Raw genomic sequence first — 20157 nt, forward strand, 5'->3', positions numbered from 1 at the left:
GGCAACCATGGTTTTAATTTTAAATTTCGACTGAAATCCGAAATTTCAGATTTCGGTGAGGACCGAAACCGAAACATACCGAAACCGAAATTCCCAAAATTTACAAAATTTCGTTCGAAATTCACGATAAAATATTAATTTTTTATTCCGTTAAAGTATTTCGATCGAAATTACCAAAATTTTAACCGAAACCGAAATTTTAAACCGTGGTGGCAACAAATAGGCTAGAATTTTTGAAAGGTAAGGTTGAGGAGTGGTGAAAGGTGTTAACTAACCAACTTCTCCAAAAGCTTAAGTTGTTGGAGAAAGGCAGTTTTTATCTTTTATACTTTAACACTCTCCCGCACGTGTGGCCTACTTGGCAAACACGTGGCACATGTGGTCCCACTTTAGGCCGACCATCGCATATGGATTTTTGCTGTCCGGGAGGTTTGAGCTCGAGACCTTTGGCCCTGATACCATGTTAACTAACCAACTTCTCCAAAAGCTTAAGCTGTTGGAGAAAGGCAGTATTTATCTTTTATACTTTAACATAAGGAAATGTTTGGGTGCATTGTTAGAGAACAAATATGTTACCTGGTGAGCTGGGGTTGATTGAGGCGTGGGAGTCTAGGAGCCTCTCGGAAGAGGAAAATTAGAAGAAAGAGAAGCTGATGTTTGAGTGTGGGGAGCTTCTCAAATGGGAGGGAATCACTTGGAGGCAACACTTCAGGCCCACTTATCCAAAGAAGAGGGTTAGAAACACTTGTTTTTTCCACCGTATTGCTAATGGAAGGAGGAATAACCACATTTGTAGTTTGGTGGTGGTGTTGTGGGTGGGGGGTGTTAGCTGGTGAGCACCAAAAGGTTGTGGAGTAACTATTCTGGAGTTCTATGAGCATCTGTACCAGAGGGAGAGATCCGTGGGCCTACTCTGGATGAGATCCAGTTTGTTAATATTTCGGCGAAGAGTGCCCTTGAGATTGAGAGACTCTGAGTAGGAGCTGTGATGCAGATATTATGATTTATTTCCGTATTATTTAGTTTTTAGTATTTTTATTTCTATGTTATTAGTTTCTAGGATTTTATTTTCTATGTTTTTTAGAATTAGGAAAGTTAATTATTTTCCATGGAATTTTATTTCCATCCCATTGCCTATATATAGGCCTCATTGTATTAGGAATAGGAACTTTGATGATTAATAAAGATTGATTGGCTTCTCCCCTTAAAGGTTTCTTCTCCTCCCTCTAATTTCGTCTCTTCTTCTTCTTCTTCTTCCCCTATTCGTCTTCTCTTCTATTCTCGTTCTTCTCTTCTTTTCTTCCCCTGTTCTTCTCTCTCTTCTCTTCTTCTAATTCTATCCCCTTTCGTCTATTTCTCTTTCTCTCCCCTTTCCTCAATTTCTCTTCACGGTGCTACATCAATTTGGTATCAAAGCGAAAGATCCGAGATCCCTGGCAATTGAATACGGTCCGAGTTAAGGCCTTTCTACACTGCCGAGTCAACTCGCCAGTTGAATCGGTCATCTTCAACCTCCAAACCAGTCCCCTTTTACTGCCTAGAAACTTCAAAAGTTTCAGCCCAGACCCAAAACCCAACCTACATCAACTGACCACCCCATCCCTGTCTATTTTCCGCCACCCCTACCCCATTCTCACACCCTTACCAGCACCATAACAGCAACTTATTGCTGTTTCCATCACCCATTAAATAGAAAAACAGTCCCTGCACTTCTCCACCCACAGATTCTTCCAAACCCTTTTTCTCAGCCCAGTTTCCCATCTTCTTAAAATTTTAAAACCCAGCCCTAATTACCTTAAATCTAGGAGATCAAGACCCCTGCAACCCAAGCCCATATAACATACCTTAAATCTGCTTCACAAATCCGCTATCAGCCTCTCAGAACCCTAAAAGCCAAGTAAATCCCATTCTCTTACCCTTTTGATACCCACCCTTTGTAGGCTTGTTGTCTTAGTTCTATCCAATCCCTTCCTAAAACCCAGATTCACGAAGCTTGCTACCACTGGTACCCGACATCCTCTCTTGGTTGTTGGCGCGAGGAAGGAGGTAACTCCATCACCGTTAGTTTCTCTCTCATATCTATCTAAAGTTAGCAAACTTTTAGCAAACTGTAGATAAGTTATTATTTCCTAAAAGAAGGGAAAGCTCTCACTGACCACTTTATTGAAAGAAGGAAGTTTCCTTCTCATACAAGCATCGTACAAGAGGCCAAGTGGGCCCCAGTTATTGAAGGCAAGTTAGGAAAGTCCAAAAGAGGTCAGTTACTTGTGCTATAAGTTACTTATACTACAAGCTTTCCTTATATTATTCAATATCTGCCCCACCCCTCTTGCTTTTTTTTAGTGGTGCCCGTGACCACTTCAACCATAAAAAAAGAAGAAAAAAAGGGCTTATTACCTCACCCCCCCCTTTCTTCCCTTGGGCACCCCCTTTCTTTTATCTTTAAGCAAATTAGACCCCCTCATTTTTACCATTAGGCACCAAAAAAAAATCACAAAAAAAATCAGAAAAAAAAAACAGAAACTGAATTTTCTTTTTCTTTTTCTCTCATTCCCTCTCTACACTTTATCTCTCCTCCATCACATTTTATCTCTCCTCACCCGAGCCATTTCTGCTCAAAATTGAACCTCGACCTCAACACGAAAGTTGTTCGTGACATCTTTTAGAGCGCATCTAGCCTATTTTCAGCGGCGGACAGCAGTCTTCAGCACAATTTCAGGAGCCATCTCAGCCGTTGATCGCGCCCCTTCTTCCGATCATCAGCTTTCACTCATCCTATTTCAGATCCGCGACAGACGTTGTGCTTATTTCGACATGCCAGACCTATCAGACGGTTGATTTCAGTTTTTGACGCCGATCTCAATGGCTCCGCCCTATGTTCCATATTTTGATGGGTACGATGATAGTTATTTGAAAGGCCATACTCACTATAGCTATTATGAGGATGCATGTCTACGATGGATCTATGGTTTGGATGCATATTATGTGTACTACGACTATGATGACAGAGCGCCCATCCACCGACTCAGAAAAATTGTGAGAGGACAAGCTCAGGGTTATTTGAGACACTTGGAGGCGAAGCGCCGTCACTTAGGCGAACCTCCATTCCGTCGATGGGAGGAGGTTCTTGAGGAGTTTCTTTACGCTTAAGCGAAAGTAGCTCTTTATCAGTACGAGCAGAGGATAGTACGCGAGGAGGCAGCTCGCCATGAATAAGAAGCCGTCGCCCACCGTAAGCGAAAAGCCGCCGCCCGTCGTGCACAAGAGGCCGAAATTGAAACAGAAAATGGATAGCAAGAGAGTTACATGCATGCGAAGGATTTTGCTACCACTACTGCAGAGCCGCATGATGAACCGGCTGGCCTTGTGGATGAGACCATTATAGTTGTTGAGCCCATGATTATGTTAGATACTGAATCCATGATGAGAGATACTGAGTCCAAGATGTCAGATTTGGAGCCAGATAGTTCAGTGATTGTTGAGGCAGACGACGATGAGCATGACGAGTCAGAGATTTTCCGAGCACCGATTGCCGAGTATCTAGAGATAGATCTTGACACTTCCACAGTAGAGACAGATATTGTGACCGAGTTGACCGAGCATAGTCATGTGTCGGAGATTGATCTGGAGGATTGTCCGCCTGATATCACTATGTCAGATACGATTATAGCAGATGACTTTGTTGTTGATTCCATTGCACCGAATTTGATACCAAGAGATGATATATTTATTGAGGAAGGTCATGGATTGGTCCTGCCCATAGCTGTTATGCCGATCCCACCGATCCAGGAGATGTATGTTGCCATTTTCCAAGTTTCATTGATTCTCCGGAAAGGTCCGCGTCTTTTTGATTCTGCATGGATGATTTCTTCTGTATTGCTATGCTCGCGTTCCATACCACTTTCCCAGTCCTTACGAGCGTTGTCCAGCATTCCAGAGTTCAGAGGATTGCGACTCATGCTACTTGAGTGGGTCCCTACGTATTTGACCCAGGAGGATTGGAACTTGAGGGCGAGTTCTTTTCAAGTGGGGGAGAATGATGCAAATATTATGATTTATTTCCGTATTATTTAGTTTTTAGTATTTTTATTTCTATGTTATTAGTTTATAGGATTTTATTTTCTATGTTATTTAGAATTAGGAAAGTTAATTATTTTTCATGGAATTTTATTTCCATCCCATTGCCTATATATAGGCCTCATTGTATTAGGAATAGGAACTTTGATGATTAATAAAGATTGATTGGCTTCTCCCCCTAAAGGTTTCTTCTCCTCCCTCTAATTTCGTCTCTTCTTTTCTCTCTCTTCTTCTTCTTCTTCCCCTATTCGTCTTCTCTTCTATTCTCGTTCTTCTCTTCTTTTCTTCTCCTATTCTTCTCTCTCTTCTCTTCTTCTAATTCTATCCCCTTTCGTCTATTTATCTTTTCTCTCCCCTTTCCTCAATTTCTCTTCACGGTGCTACATCAAGCTGAGGGAGGCAATATTTGACACGAAAAGACAAACGTGGATCTGGGCATATAGACAATATCACTTTTGCCTTGTACCAGGATAATTAGGAGGTTGTGAAGGGAGATGGCTTGTCGATGCTCTGACAGTTATTTTTGTCAGGGTACGTTGGTAGAGTTACTAGTTCTACTAATCGCTTTCATCTGTAATAGGGAAGGGGGCCGTTGAGATAAAGAGACTATATCCCAATCGGCTTGGTTAGTAGTGCCAATAAAATAACTGCAAAGATTCTTATGAAGAGCTTGTGTGGTGTGCTGGAAAAATCGTTTCCCTTAACCAAGGGGCGTTTGTGGAGAGGCGGGGTGCTTATTGCCAATGAGTGCCTTGACTCTAGGAATATAACTAAGTCACCAAGGTTTATTTGTGAGGTAGATATGGAGAAGGCATACAACATGGTGAGGATTGGGGGTTCATTGACAATTTGATGGTGATAATGGGTTTTTTAATAAATGGTGGAGGTGGATAATGGGGTGCAGGTCTTGCCACATTTTTCCATTTTGATCAATGGCACGCCCATTGGTTTTTATAGGAGCGCGGAAATTTGAGGCAAGGGGACCTGTTCTCTTCCTTCCTCTTCACGGTTGTGGGTGAGGCTCTTAGTAGGATGATTCACAAAGCAGTGGAGATTGGGCTTTTCAATGTGTTCTCTATGGGTAGGAATGTGGTTTCCATATCTCTCCTTTAGTTTGTGAATGACACAATGATCTTTTGCAATGGTTCTATTAATCAAATTAAGAGCCTTAGGGGTCTTTTGTGGTGGTTTGAGGAGGTGTTGGGTCTAAACAATAGTGTGTGTGTCTGTGTGTGTGTCTGTGGGTGGGGGGCAGGTGTGTTACTCGGTGTGGATATGAACGTAGAGTTGACGAGTTGGGGTAGGCATTCCTATCAAAGCTTCCTCTTCGAGTAGGCATTCCTATCAAAGCTTTATGAAATTCAGTTATCGAGGGGATTCAAAAGAAACTTACCCATTGGAAAATTCCTATTTATCTTTTGGAGGGAGAATTAATCTCATAAAGGCTCTAGTTTCCAACATCTCCATCTATTTTATTTCCCTCTTCAAAATTTGCCAAGAAGAATGAGCAGCTCCAACGTAATTTCCTATGGGAAGGAAAGGAGGAAGGCAAGAGGGGGAAATACTTAGTGAAGTGTGAAAATGTATGAACATGCGAACTGAAGTGGAAAGGTGGCCTTGGGATTGGCAATATTTAATGGAGGAATGTGGCTCTCCTAGGCAACTGGCTATGGAGATTGGGGGAAGAAAGAAATGCTTTTTGGAGGACCATTATTGTGGGAAATATGGGGAAGGGGGTGGGGGTGAGATGTAGGTAGTGACAAGGAATCAAGTGTGTGGTGGTTAATGTTTTGTCTCAATGTCTTTTCGGGTCCTTCATTAGGCTTAGGTTTGGGGGTTGGTAATGTTCCACTGCCATGTGTTCTCGTCCCTCTGTAGATTAGTCTGTGAGAAGGATGCCCATATTCAGGATTGTTGTAAGGGAGGGAGTGAGTGAGGTCGGCCTTATGGAGGAACTTCAAAGCAGACGAAAGCTCTGCCTTCGAAGCCCTTCTTGTTCTTGGTTTTCTTAATAAATTTCCGTGTCCCTTTTTGTGGGTGATAGGAGAATTTCGGCTTTGGGTCCAAGGGGTATGTTTTTGGTAAGGTCATTTTTTCATTGCTTACTAAAATGGAACACCCTATCTTTTAGGTGGATGGTGATTTGTAAGCCCTTTGTGGCCGCCAACGGTCCAAGGTTTGTGTTGGACGATAGCTCAACAAAAGATTTAACATTCTTGACATCCTTGAGAGGAAAATTTTCAATTTGGCAAATAGGTTCATGCTTTGTTGGAGTGCTGATGAGTCCTCTGACGACCTCTTTCTTCATTGCATGCTTGCTAGGAGGATTGATGCATTGTTCTTGCCTGTTCAGCATGTAGTGGACCTTCCTGACAACTTTCAAGGATCTTTGGGGTTTGGCGATCAGTTCTCCTTGGCAAAGGTTATTGGTGTTTTGAAGAGCCTTCTCTTGAGGTTTGGCGAGGAAGGAATTCCATTGGTGCTCACTCTATTCAGGACCTGTTCCGAAAGTAGGAGGAAATTATTGGCAAAACGGTGTTAAGGGAAGGGGAAAGAGATATGTCATCCGCCCCCAGCAGCACAATAAAAAACAATTGGTGGCGTGCTTGGGAACCATTTGGGTGACTTTCTTCTCATTTGTTCCAGACTAGTAGGCAGATCAGAGTCTAATAAAGCGGAGGCATGTGTTCTTCTCATCGGTCTTTGGCTATTTGCTGAGTTCTTTGAGGGGGACTGTTGGTGGCAGGGGAACTCATCCAGTGTCATCACTTGGGCAGTGAAATCCTCTCCCGGCCCTTGGAGACTGTCCTGGGTTGTTAATGATGATAGCAGATCTTTGTTAATTCTTTTTCTATTTTGTTATTCCATTTCTCCCTTGTCACGAACGATATGGTTGATAGTCTTGCCGAGGACAGTGTGTCCAGGGATTCCATGTACCAGGGCAATCTCTGCCCCCATTGTTGTCTGTTTGTTGTTTCAGTTAATAAAGTTCTTCTTACTCGTTCATAAAAAAGAGATCTTTGAAACATGATGATATAAATGACTTCAAATGGATATTCAACGGATATTCAGGGCGCAAAGTTCTGCCCGTTGGAAGGTCAAGATGTCAGACTTTTCTCGACATGTATTTGCACCGTATTAGTTAGCAAGGTTTTAAATTGCGGTTTCAGTTTCTGTCACCACGGAAACAAAAACATTTTCAATTTCAGTTGGAAATTTCGGTGGAAATCCTGTAAAATCCTTAAAGTGTATGCAGACATATGCAAATTATATAATTTTAAGATGAAACTTCACGAAATGCTAGAATAAACATAAATACAAACATGGAAATCATCACATAAGCAAAACAGCTATCCATTATGGTTTAATAATATCAAACACTTAGCGGCGCTCTGTTTCAGTTGTTTGTGTCAGTTCCATTTCTGGTTTGAAATGCAGCTCGTGTGATATTTGAGAGAGAGCTTATCTTCTTAAATCATCTCAGGATTGCATGTTCTTGAAAAATTTAGGGGATTTGAAAGGAGAGGTACTCTCTTTGTTTTGTTGCATGGTTTCATGGCTTTGTCTTTCTTGTTTGATTGGAGCATTTTAAGCTTGTTGTACTGTTCATGGGGTTCATTTTGCTGTTTCATTTAGTTTTGTTGGTTTGTGTAGGTGATCTGTTTCAGTTGTTTATGTTAGTTCCATTCATATTTTCCCTTGAATATTTGTGGTTTTTGTATCTTATATCAGAATGATCGTCTCCATCATTGTTTGATAGATTTAGAGATTGAATCAGAAGATTATGACGTTATCACTCATAAACCAGCCCCATATGATTGAGAAGTTGATTTCCAACAATGTCACCTAAAGGAATTAAGAGCGGAAGTGAGTGAGGCAGAGGTAAGAGCGGCCCAAAGTCTCTGGAAGAGATATGTATCCCGGTCTTTGAATTGCCCTTCGTTAAAGCAAAACAAAAACAAGATTTGGATGAAGGGTTAGTGGAAGGAGAGAATCAGAAGGAAGAAACTTTTGAGGACACGAGTGGAAAGGCGATTAAGGTCAATGAAGCTGAGCTTTCTCGTGATTTACTGGACGCGGAACTTAGTGTCATCATTAAATTGTGTCTAAACAGGGCCGATAATTTACCGATGGACGGGGGTAAAGAGCTATGTCACAAATGTCGTTCTCGGGAATTTCTCGGCAAGGGAAAATCTTGGGATATATTAATTTTTATTTTTTCTTTTGGGTTTATATCGGGAAATAAATGGTAAAAATAAAATTATTGAAAAATAAAAATAAAAATATTAAATTTAAGAAAAAAATATAAAATAAAATATCGTAAAAATATCGGAATAATATCGTGATATTATCGGGATATTTTATGATAAAAACGAAAATATCGATATATTTTTAAAATCTCGGGATTAGTTCGTGATTTTGTCGTTTTATCAAAATCTCATAATAAAAACGCTATATTTTGAAAATATCGGAGATATTTGTGACATAGGTAAAGAGTTGTTGGAGGAGGAAGAAAATGTGCAGTTGGAAGGGTTTGATGAAATGACGAAATGGGAAGTTTTTTGGGGATCGATTATGAAGAAGATGTGGAACAAACTAAGAAAATGTTCAGTGATATCGATAGGTGTGATGCCAGGGGAAAAAAAGAAGGGAAAACTCCGGGTAAGGACAGTACGGAACTTAAGGCCCTGAATAGATAGAGTTTTCTGGCCCAGGGGTGTTGGTACAATATTCTAGAAAGCACTAAGGGCCCATTTGGATGCCGAGAGGATTTTGATTTGGATTTCTCACATTTGCAGCCCTTTTTGTGTTGTGATTTGGATCCAGATCAAATCCTTGGATTTCCAAATCAGCGACTGACGGTGAAAAAAAATCAGATTTCCAAATATGCTGTGGAAATAAGTAATTGGAAATCCACAGATCTGGCAATTTCCTTCACCTCTTTGCTCATCAACCTCTCCCCTCCAGTAGGAAGTACCCCTTTGCTCTCTGTCTCCCTCCACATGAGTTGGCGGATCTATTTATTTTGTATTCAAAACTCAATTCCAAATCCAAATACAAAATATGAGGTATCCAAACGGGCCCCAATAGTGATTTTTTTTGTGAGTGTTCTTAGTTTGTTTTGAAGGTTGCTTTTGTCGGTGTTGGAAAAGGATGGTATAATAACACTATCAAGCTAAGTTGTAAAATCCGTTTAGTTTGCTGTTTCGTTTTGGCGACAGGAACGGAACGCTTCGGTGTTTCGGCCGTTTCGTTCCGCGTTTCGGTCGAAACTTTTCGTTCTGCTTTCCAGAGGGAAGTTTTTTTTAAATAGTTAAAAATATGAAAAAAATGCAAAAAAATTAGAAATTGTTAGAAAATTAGAGAAGCTTGAAGAGCTTAAAAGAAGATTAGAGTAGATCTTAGTTGGTGGGAAAGTGTGTAAATGAAGTTTGTAAGAGAAGGGTGAAATGGAAGAGTGTGTCGCGAATCCCCGAATCACGAATCCGAACCGTGATTCGATTCGAATCCCCGATTCCCAATTATGGGAACCCCGATTCCCAATTTATGAAAACCCCGATTCCCACTTTATAGGAACCCCGATTCCCAGGCGATTCCCTGCGAATCCCCAGCGAATCCCAACTCCCCAGCGACTCCCAGCGATTCCCCGACGAATCTCAGGCGATTCCCCGATGAATCCCCCTCGACTCTTTGGCAAACCCACGATTCCCGCTTCCAACCATCCCAGGGACCTTCGATTCCCGCTTTCGAATCCCGAATCGAATCCCGCTTTCGATTCCCGCCTTGGCAACCTTGGAAAATACTCTTCCAATGGCTATAAAACGGTCATAAAATGAGGGCAGAATGGTTCAAAAACAGTCCCAAGGGCAATAATGGGATTCCCGTAATTTTTTTTAATTTCTTCTGCCTTTTCATACAATTTCGGCCGACACGGACCAAAATGGCCGGAACGGACCGAAATGGCCGAAACGAATTCCGACCAGATTTCGTTTTGGTTTGCAGTCCGAAACCGAAATTTCGGCCGAAACGAAATATACAACTTAGCTATCAAGTGTGCTTGAGTGACCGTGGTCCTTTGCTGCTTGAGGGGATAGTGTTTCTTGGTCTTGGATGGGTGACTTCTTCACTCTGGTTCTTGTGGGGGGAAGCTTTCAGATATGATCGTGGATTTGGGCCCGATTAATGTTGTACTCGTGTTGCTTGAGAGACCTTGGTCTTTCGCGTATCCGTATCAAGTCTTCTTTCATCTGTGTTTTTTCATTCTTGGATTGTTATGTTGCGGTAGTATATATCTTGGTTATTTTGCTTTTGGTTTTTATGCTGTAATGACGTGGGACTACTGGTCCCAAATTTCTGTACATGCGAGATGATATTTTCACCCCCCTGCATTACGCATGCGCTCCCCTTATAAGGTGATTTGACGTGAACAGTGTGCAACTTTAACACTTTTTGACGTCAAATCACCTTATGAGGGGAGCGCATGCGTAATGCACGGGGGTGAAAATATCATCGCCCATTTGTTATTATCAGTAGGTATGTCAACTTTCAAAATATGAGAGAGAGAGAGAGAGAGAGAGAGAGAGAGAGAGAGAGAGAGAGAGAGAGAGAGAGAGAGAGATTCGTAGATTGTAATCTGTTGGCTTAGAGGGACATTTGTGCCACCTTGGCGATTTGCGCACTTCTTTGATGAGATCCAGGACCGGTTAGGAGGATTCTCAACCCTCTACAATCACATTAGGAGATCAGCCAATAGCATTGCTGATAGATTGGCTCGGGAAGGGCTTGGGAGGCAGGAATTAGAGATGTTTGATTTCCTGCCTCGCTGATAGGTTTTTTTATCTTGTTCTTCAATTGTATCTGATATCATATCTGTACTCTCTTTGGGTGGACCATCTCGGTCTGCCTATTGATTAATGCAGTTTTTACCATTCAAAAAATAGAAATAAAAAATGTCAACTAAAGCTGCAAAAACAAGATGACCACATATATTTTCTTACATGAATGCAACCCTACAATTAAAAAACCATGCTAGTAACTAATGTTGCCCATAAACTAGTCTCATATAGCTTATATAGCCAATGAATAGAGTGTATTCATATTAAATATAGTGAATTCCTAACACTAGATTCAAGTACCTTGTGCACAAAAAAGCATTCTTTCCAGTTCAAATTCATATCTTCTGTTAAGATGCATTCCAAAATAGGAATAAATTGCTGGATTTGAATGTTTTGTTATATGCAAAAACATAATTTATATGAAGTGTGTTTGCAAAGTCATTTACAATCTGTTGCTGTAATCAGGTGTGCTCTGTGGAGGAACAAGTTAGAGCGGCGGCCGAGCACAAACTGGGAGTGGCTAATCAGAGCATTACTGCTGGATTTTTTGACAATAATACCAGGTAAAGTGCAAGTTGTTCTTTTGAAGATAAACACGTCTAGGATTTTCTCTTCAACTTTTGCTGAAAGGATCGGCAATGCATATCTGTTACAGCGCGGAAGATCGAAGGGAATATTTGGAATCCCTCCTTAGGGAATGTAAGAAAGAAGAAGCTGCTCTAGTTTTAGATGATGATGCTCTCAATGATGTCATAGCCCGCAGGTAAATCTTATTTAGAATTTGAATTATCCTTCGCCTCTCAAGACTATGTCACAAATATATCCAAAATTTTCAAAAAATCGCGTTTTTATCGCGACATTTTGATAAAACAACAAAATCCCGAAATAATCCCATGATTTTAAAAATAAAGCGATATTTTCATTTTTATCATAAAATATAGTGATTATATCATGATATTATCCCGAGATTTTTAAGATATTTTTATTTTATTTTATTTCTTAAATTTTATATATTTATATATTTTTAAATGTTTTTATTTTTATTGTTTTTTCGATATAAACCCGAAAAAAAGATATATCCCGAGATTTTCCCTTGCCGAGAAATCCCCGAGAACGATATTTGTGACATAGTCTCAAGATTCTATTTTATACTGAATCTGACCCTTAGCTATAGTGGTGATGCTTAGATGTGTATGTTGAGGCCCATGATGTCATAACTTGCTCTGTTTTTTCCCTTATCAGTGAGTCGGAGATAGACATTTTTGAATTGGTTGACAAACAAAGGCGTGAGGAAGAGATGGTCTGTGTAGATTTAATCTCTGCCTGCTTTTAAAGTTTTGATTTATCACTTGGTTCAAGGTTATATGCTATCCTAATTCTTGAACTTTCTACGTACCAAATTCCAGGCAGCTTGGCAGAGGTTGCAACAGGGACGAATCAAGGATGGTTCAGAGCCCCTACCGCCTATGCCTTCTCGTCTTGTAACTGATGAGGATTTGAAGGCATTCAATAACGCCATGCAGATATATGAAGCATCTAACATAGGTGTAAAGCGTAAAAGTGAGTATCTCGGGGGGCTTGATACGCAACAATATGGAAGGGGCAAACGTGCAAGAGAGGTCAGTTGATAATTTCAGTCACTATATAAACCATCTTTCCACCCCGTTCCTCAGTATTTCCATCCCCTTGTGTTTTTCTTTTCTTGAAAATACTTTATTTTAAAGAAAAGACAAGGATGGTGGAAATGCAATTACTCTTTTAGGGCACGTTTGGCTCCCATGAATTTATTTCATGATAAATTAGCTTCTTCAAGTGGTGAGGGAGGCTGGGAGAGGGATTTGTTTTCCAGAATACGAGAGGGACTCAGTGAGGACAGGGCAAAAAAGGCTTGAAAAATCTGGAAACAAAAAACTCCATTCCAAATGTGATAAACTTTTTCATGTAATTTCGGTGGAAATTTTAGGGTTTTCGGTAGATTTTTTGTAAAATTTCGGAGGAAATTTTGTAAAATGGTTCTCCGAAATTCCGAAAATTTGCCTAAATCTTGTATTTTTCCGTTTCCACTTACTTTCGGTGTCGGTCCAAACCAACACTGAAATACTTCGAAATTTAAAACTATGCATCTGAGAGTGGTGAGTACCTGGCATATATAATAAGCTGTATTCAAATTCAAGACCTCAAGATTGTGAAGCAGTACAATCCAATGTTACTAAAGGTTTCTTTTTCTCTTGTAGGTCCGTTCTTATGATGATCAATGGACAGAAGAAGAATTTGAAAAGCTTTGTCAGGATGATACGCCTTACTCACCTCAACCTAAGGAAATAGCAAAGGATCCATGTATGGACGAAGAATCTGGGGAAACTAAGGTGGTTGGTACAGAAGAGTCCGTACCACTTTCCAAAGAGCCTCCATTGCCACCCAAAGATCCTCAACTACCATCCAAAGAGCCACCATTTCCATCCAAAGAGCCATCACTGTCATCCAAAGAACCACCATTGCTATCAATAGAAACAAAGCCACCCGCAAAAGAGCCACCGACAATGTTCAGAAAGCCACCTAATATGTTCAACGAGCCACCACTTCCAGCCAAACGAGGACGAGGTAGGCCAAAAAAAGCAAAGGCAGATGTCCCTACACCTCCACAGTTTTTTCTTATGCCCTTGAGCAGCAACTCACAACCTCAGTTAAGCAGTGGTTTGGCTCCTGGTTCTCTAACCGCTCCTAATACTGCCATGCCCTCCCAAGTTAAGGGACAAACTCGAAAGCCTCCAAATACATCAAACAAGCCTAGTAGGCGGGCAAAGAGACAGAGTTCCGATTTGCCTACTGCTGGTCAAGTGAATTTGGTTTCAAGGCTTCCAAAGGAAATGGACATGGCATCAGATAAATCTCCAACATTTGTTTTTGCCCAAGACAAGCAAAGTTCAATGAGGGCATCAGGAGCTTCCGAGGCACCCGCAGTTCGTATTGAGGTTGACTCAGTTTCAGGGCTCCAAAAAGTGGTTGACGCAGCTACAGTCCGAGCGCCGAGTACCTCCCTTGTTCACGATACACATAAAGCCACGAGGTCTGCATTGGCACAAGATTTAATAGAGAGGAGAAACCTTCGAATGGGGCCCACTGATGTGACATCTGACCAGAAGAGAAATCCAGCTGAAAAGGCAGGGTTTTCTTCTGTTCTAAGCACTCCGAAAGTCGAACTTGGTTCTGATACCTCCAAGGCAGAGCCTCCCAGTAGTTTTATGGCTATTAATACTACACACATGGAACCTCACAATGTCAAATCTGTTGAAATTGTTCAACGGCAAGTCAACATGTGTCATAGCAATGCACCACATATGAGCTCCCAAGACATGAAAGAATCGTTACAGACGTCGTCTCCTTTGACCTCTGTCCAGAAGAAAAATCAAATTGAAAAGCGATCTGTTCAAAAAACTCAGAAAGTGGGGCTTGGTTCTGGTGTCCATGACCGAAATCCAATTGAGAAGCCAGGGTATTTATCTGTTCAGAGCACTCAGAAAGAGGGACATGGTTCTGATGTCTCAAAGGTAGAGCCTCCTTGTAGTTTGGCAGGTAACAAGACTGCACATATGGAACTTCACAAGGCCAAATCGGTTGAAATTGTTCCACTCCAAGACAATCTGTGTATTAGTACTGGACTGCCACATATGATTGCCCAAAATGTGAAGAAAGAAACATTACCTGTTGCAACACCCCGCTCCAGAAAGAAACCCTCTGCAGAAAAAAATAAGAGCAAGGTACCTGCCACAGCTAAACAGGGACCTGAAAGGAAGCGTCCCCTTTCCAGTAATACCAAAATTTCTATGGAAACAAAAACCACATGCATGTATGAGTCGGTGGAATCTAAAGGTCACACTTACATGGTAGGGCCAAAAGGGTTGGACGGCAATGAGAACACTGCAATGTTCACAGGCGAAAAACAAGGGAACGATGTAAAGCAACCGAGAATTGTTGAGCCAGAACAATCTTGTAATTTGGTGGAGAGAAACCTTAAGATTCAGCCCATTGATGTGTCTGAAATGAGGCCAAAATTGAGTGAAAGAACCACATTGGATCATTCTCTAGAACAAAATTTAAAGACTGAAAAGCAATCATCTCTGGAAACAATGTCCCTGATAACTAATCCGATAACTGAAAAACAGGAAAGTGAGTCTCCTAAAAAATGTGCTGCACCTCAACCATGCAAAATAAATGATTCTCAGGTTTCCGAGGACAGACAAACCGCATTTAAAGTACTTGAAACAAATACTAAAGAACCTTTGGAAGTGGGAAGTGAGGGGGTGGTAAAGCCCATCAAAATGGTTGATGTGCATCTTCTTAATGTTGGGCCCACTTGTCCTACGGAATCTGTTGAACAAGATGGTAGCCAAGCTGCATCTGTGGCAGAGGACATGCTTACTCCTAAAGTACTGTCTGGCAACTCTTTTGATACTAAGAATTCTGGGTCAACTGAAAGTCCGTGTGCTTTGGAGATAAATTCATCTGAACTATTAGTTAAAGCTGATCTGGATAAGCCTTCCAGCAAATCTCAAGAGAAAGATGAGCATGTAACTCCAGCAGAAGTTGGAAACATTTCGACTGTAAATGGCGTTGAAATTGAATCTGTTGCTGCTCCAACAAGTGATATCGGTGCTCAATTTAGTCAAAGTGTAGTGGATCCTCCCATTGTTGCCTCAGTGGTACTGTTGTCTGGCCAGACCCTCCAACCTGATGAGCATATTATGGATTCTGTTAATGTCAGTGTGGCAGTTACGGATTATGTAGCTTCTGTGGATCCTGAGAAAGCAGAAGATTCCACTGGAGAAAGTTGCAGTGTAGATACAAACTCTCCTGTTATTGCTCTGGACAAAGCAGGTGGCTCTATTGGCTTATTATGCCCCAGTGAAAATCTGGATCCTCCTCGTATTGCTTTGGATGTAGCTCCCTCCTATCAGCAAGTCGAATTGGGTGAGTTAGAACAAGGGTTTAAATGTCGGTTTTGTTTCGGTGGAAATTTCAGCTGAAATCGTCAATTTTTTTTAAAAAATTTCCATCGAAATGTATACAATTTTGCTGGAAATTTCGGCCATTTCGGTGGAGATCTTCCAATTTCGGTGGAAATGTTTAACATTTTGGTAGAAATTTTGTAAATAAGGGTGAAATTTTTTTTTCGGATTTCGGCGAAATTTCGGTTTCGGTCCAAACTCAGTCTAAGTCCAAACCAGACCGAGTTTGGACCGAAACCGAAATATTTCGTTCGAAAATTTTGATTTCGGACGAAATTTAAAACTATGCTTTAGAAGATGCTGATGATACTTATTTTTCGTAAGCTGTTCCATCATTTGATTCCAAATCTTGCATTTCAGACCCTCCTTCGGAAGATTGTTGCAAGCTTCAACTTCCAGCGGGTAATGACACCAGTGCTGAGAGTCACAGTAAAGAAAACCCAGCAGAACCAGAAACATCTGTTGAGACAATTGTGCAAGCTCCAGAAATACTGGATCATTCCGACGCAACTAAAGATACGAGTGGAAATTTTAGTGAAGAAATAAACCCATCTGAAACTCAAACTTCTGTTGAGAAAATTGTTGCCCATTCTGTACAGGATCAATGTCCAGAAATACTGAACTTGTCCAACCCAGTTCACAATAATACAGTGGATGTTTCTCGGGTTGTTTCCGAAGAAAATACAGATCCATCTTCATCTCACTCGGGAGAAAAAGACGAGAAGGATTCCATAGTGTGTGATGAGGCGGAGAAAAAGACTAATAAAGGAGAGTGACTGGTGTTGGATCTGATGTAAACTTCTGCTCCTCTGGTGCTGAACAGAGTTCTGCAGTCTTTGCAGATGAGAAAATTTGGGGTTTTTCTTGATTTACAATAGAAGATGTTGTGATTATGATCATGAACTAAAGTAAAATTTCTGTGGGGAGCTAAGGTCAAAATTGATTCATGAGGGAGCAATTTGACTGCCCTCCACACCTGTAACTAGTATCTACAATGACAAATGATCATTAGTTGTTTCTGTAAATGTGTGCAACTGTTCGAATTGGCAGGCATGTAAAAAATTTGCAGGGTGTCTCCTCATTGATTGTTTTCCTCTTTCAGGTGTTTTTTCTTTCTCCAGTTGGGGCAGACATACAACAATGTTGGGGGTTCCATGCAAAAGCAAAAGATCCCACATCGGAATAGTGATTTGATGTGGATGGGCCTATAAGGGAATGGGCACCCTCCCCTTAATGGCTAGCTTTTTGAGGGTGAGTTCTACCCGGGTCGCAATATTTGCTCTGTAATTTTAGTGGGTTTTCTTCGGTCAAAAGCCCTACAAACAAGGTGTTGATTGTGAAGGTTAATTTTCCGGTGGTTTTCTTATTGGAACTTTTCAGCATGGGGATAGCAAGCTGTTAGTTTATTTAATCCTTGGATAGACTTGCTGTCTTCTGTTCACATTGACCTGTGTTCTTGGATAAAAAATTGCCAGAAAAAAAAGAGGCCAAACAAGGCAGAAGATAAACTTATCCGAGTAGGACAGCAAATCCCAGGAACAGCTTATCTAAGGATTTCTATCCTCTGGTGAACAGGCCTCCTCATGAAAATAGGGAAATGATAAATTCGCCCCTTTTCTTTACATGGGACAGCCCGCTCTAGTGTAACAGTCATAGATACACCGTACGCGTCTCTGTTGGCCGTCCCAAGTAAAAAAAGGGGGTGGATATATCACTTCCCTTGAAATATCATAGAAAGCAGGTATCAACTTAAATAATTTGAAGTTTATATGCACTAGAGCAGTTTAGGGCTAGATTAGAGTGTCGTGAACGGAATTCGCATAAGAATTTGTGTTGACAACGGGAAAAAGCTCCACTCAAAATATGATTTATTTTTTCCCTGTTTTTACCCACATCTCTTCCTCTCCTCATTCATGCCATCTCAAGTCCCTCCTCACATCATTGAGCCCCCAGCTCAATTGGTCAAGGCTTTGTTCTTCAACCCTGTGGCCACCTTACCTATAGAAAAAAGTCTTCCACCCTCCTTACGTCTATCTTACGTCTTGATAAACTAATAATCCATGGAAAAAGTTTCATGATTACCAAACATGCCCTTAAATGCATAAGCTTTTACTAGAACACATCACGCTAAATTTGCCAAATTGCCCTCATTAATCCAGCTATTTTTGGTCCGAGTCCTATCCATGGTTTTGAATTTCGGTTTCGGTACTGGTTTCGGACCCCACCGAAATTGAAATTTTGGCTGAAATTTTAGGGAAATATTAACTAATGAATAAAATATAAAATTTTCCTGAAATTTCGGACCGAAATTGCAGGAAACTGAAATTTCGATTGAAATTCTTGAAATTTCGGCGAAATAAAATACCGTTTCGAGTATTAGCTGTTTCAGTGTCGGTCCCGATTGAAACCCGAGATTTCGGTCGAAAATTTTGGATTTCGGTCGAAATTTAAAACCACGGTCCTATCAGGAACCTAGAATTTCTAGGGCAGAGATCGGGCAAAATGAGGCAAATGTGAATATCTGTATAGTGGTGCAATTCCGGTCGATTTTTAGGAACTTCATTTTTAGATAGAATTAAAAATAAAGACATTCGTAAAAAGGTGGGGGTGGCACCAATTGAGGAGACGATGAGAGAGCACCGCTTAAGATGGTTTGGACATATCCAACGTAGGCTTTTGGATGCTCCGGTGAGAAGAGGCAACTCGTGCCAAATTGTGGAGTAAAAAGAGGTAGGGGAAGACAGAAAACAACTTGGGTAGAAACAGTAAGAAAAGACTTAATAGCTAGGAACATAACAGAGAACATGACCTTGGATAGAATATAATGAAAGAAAATGATACACGTAGAAGAACCCAACTAGAGCAAGGATTAGAGCCAGATAGATTCCATTCACCTTCTTCATGATTTTTTTCTAAATGATTCATTTAGCCGACCCCAACTAATTTGGGACAAAGGCTTTGTTGAGTTGAGTTGAGGTTGAGCTTTACCATGAAATGAGGTTGTATTAAGGTGGATTCCGATTCATTTTTTAGCGAAAGCTCAACTTGTACCCCTACTAGAAACCCCTCATTTTGCTTATGTGAAGTAATATATCCACCCCATTTTTTTTTAATTGGGACAGCCAGCAGCAGCTTATCTAGGACTGTAGAGGCCTAGAGGGTCTGATGTACTTCACGTTGGAAGGATTCAACGGGCCTGAAAAGGGGATGCCCCATGTAAAGAAAAGGGGCTAATCAATCATTTCCGTTGCTTCTTGTGGATGGTTTTAGGAGAATAAAGAATTTGTAGAATAGTGAACAAAAGCATGTGACCACCACGTCGGAAAGGTATATAAGGAAGAAATGAAGGTCAACGTAAATATCCTTCAAAACTATGAACTCATGTGACAACCACATCAGAAAGGCTTCTCCTGATGGAAGACATGAGGTGGATCTTTTGAATGGAAAATACCCAGTCATTTCCTCTAACCATCTTGGTTCCCAAGTTTTACAATCACCTTCCTCCCCCTTGAGAATCGATAAAAATCAGTTCTTCAACAGCCCCATCAAAGATGATGCATCTTTCAATCAGAGTCCAGACACTGTTCCTCCTTCTGTTGATAGGGCAAATCTGCAGAAGCCTCACCCAAATGCCCCTCTTCAGCCCCCTAACCCTTGGAAGATTGTTTCTAATCTTCAGGAGACAGGACCTGTGACTACAAAACTAGACCATATCTCTCCTGATGCAGAGGAAGCCTCAAAGATGGAATTGCTATTTGAAGTTGAAGAAATTCTCAAACATTCAAAAAAGTGGTCAAATTGCCTAATTGGATATTTTCTTGGCAAAAGGCCTTATTTCATTTCTCTCCGAGATACTCTTTTGCATAGATGGAATCTATCCAGAAGCCTTCAAATGTTCACTTTGGAGCATGGTTTCCTGCTCTTCAAATTTTCCTCTGCTGATAATTGCACCAAGGTGCTAGAAATCGCGGGGCAATCTTATGGAGGTAGACCCCTTAAATTTTGGAACCAGCATTGCTTGAATAGGATTGCTAGCCTGATCGGCAAGCCATTGTACATGGACACTCAGACAGCAGAATCGTCTGGACTTAATTTCGCGAGAATGTGTATGCAAGTAAGAGCAAATCAGCCCCTTCCTGACTTCATTACTCTTAAAAACTCAAAGGGAGAGATAATCCAACTAGTTGAGTATGATTGGAAACCAAAGGCCTGCACAAACTGCTGTGATTTTAGTCATC

The 20157-nt window shown here is 40.9% G+C and overlaps 1 protein-coding gene across 3 annotated transcripts in view; it reads left to right on the forward strand.

Annotated features, from left to right (window-relative positions):
- Positions 1-17031, forward strand: part of LOC143863519 (chromatin structure-remodeling complex protein SYD-like) — a 66608-nt gene extending 49577 nt beyond the window's left edge. For all 3 annotated transcript variants that reach the window (XM_077374201.1, XM_077374203.1, XM_077374202.1), the window contains exons 26-31: positions 11379-11476; positions 11569-11676; positions 12156-12213; positions 12320-12532; positions 13148-15881; positions 16280-17031. In XM_077374201.1, the coding sequence (XP_077230316.1) occupies positions 11379-11476; positions 11569-11676; positions 12156-12213; positions 12320-12532; positions 13148-15881; positions 16280-16695 (3627 nt within the window). In that variant the 3' untranslated portion in view covers positions 16696-17031. The remainder of the gene's footprint in view (positions 1-11378; positions 11477-11568; positions 11677-12155; positions 12214-12319; positions 12533-13147; positions 15882-16279) is intronic.
- Positions 17032-20157: the final 3126 nt, after the last annotated feature.

This window comes from Tasmannia lanceolata, unplaced genomic scaffold (genome assembly GCF_043159265.1).
Source record: "Tasmannia lanceolata isolate RefF3 unplaced genomic scaffold, GAP_Taslan_0.1 ptg000044l, whole genome shotgun sequence".
NCBI classification, from domain to species: Eukaryota; Viridiplantae; Streptophyta; class Magnoliopsida; order Canellales; family Winteraceae; genus Tasmannia; species Tasmannia lanceolata.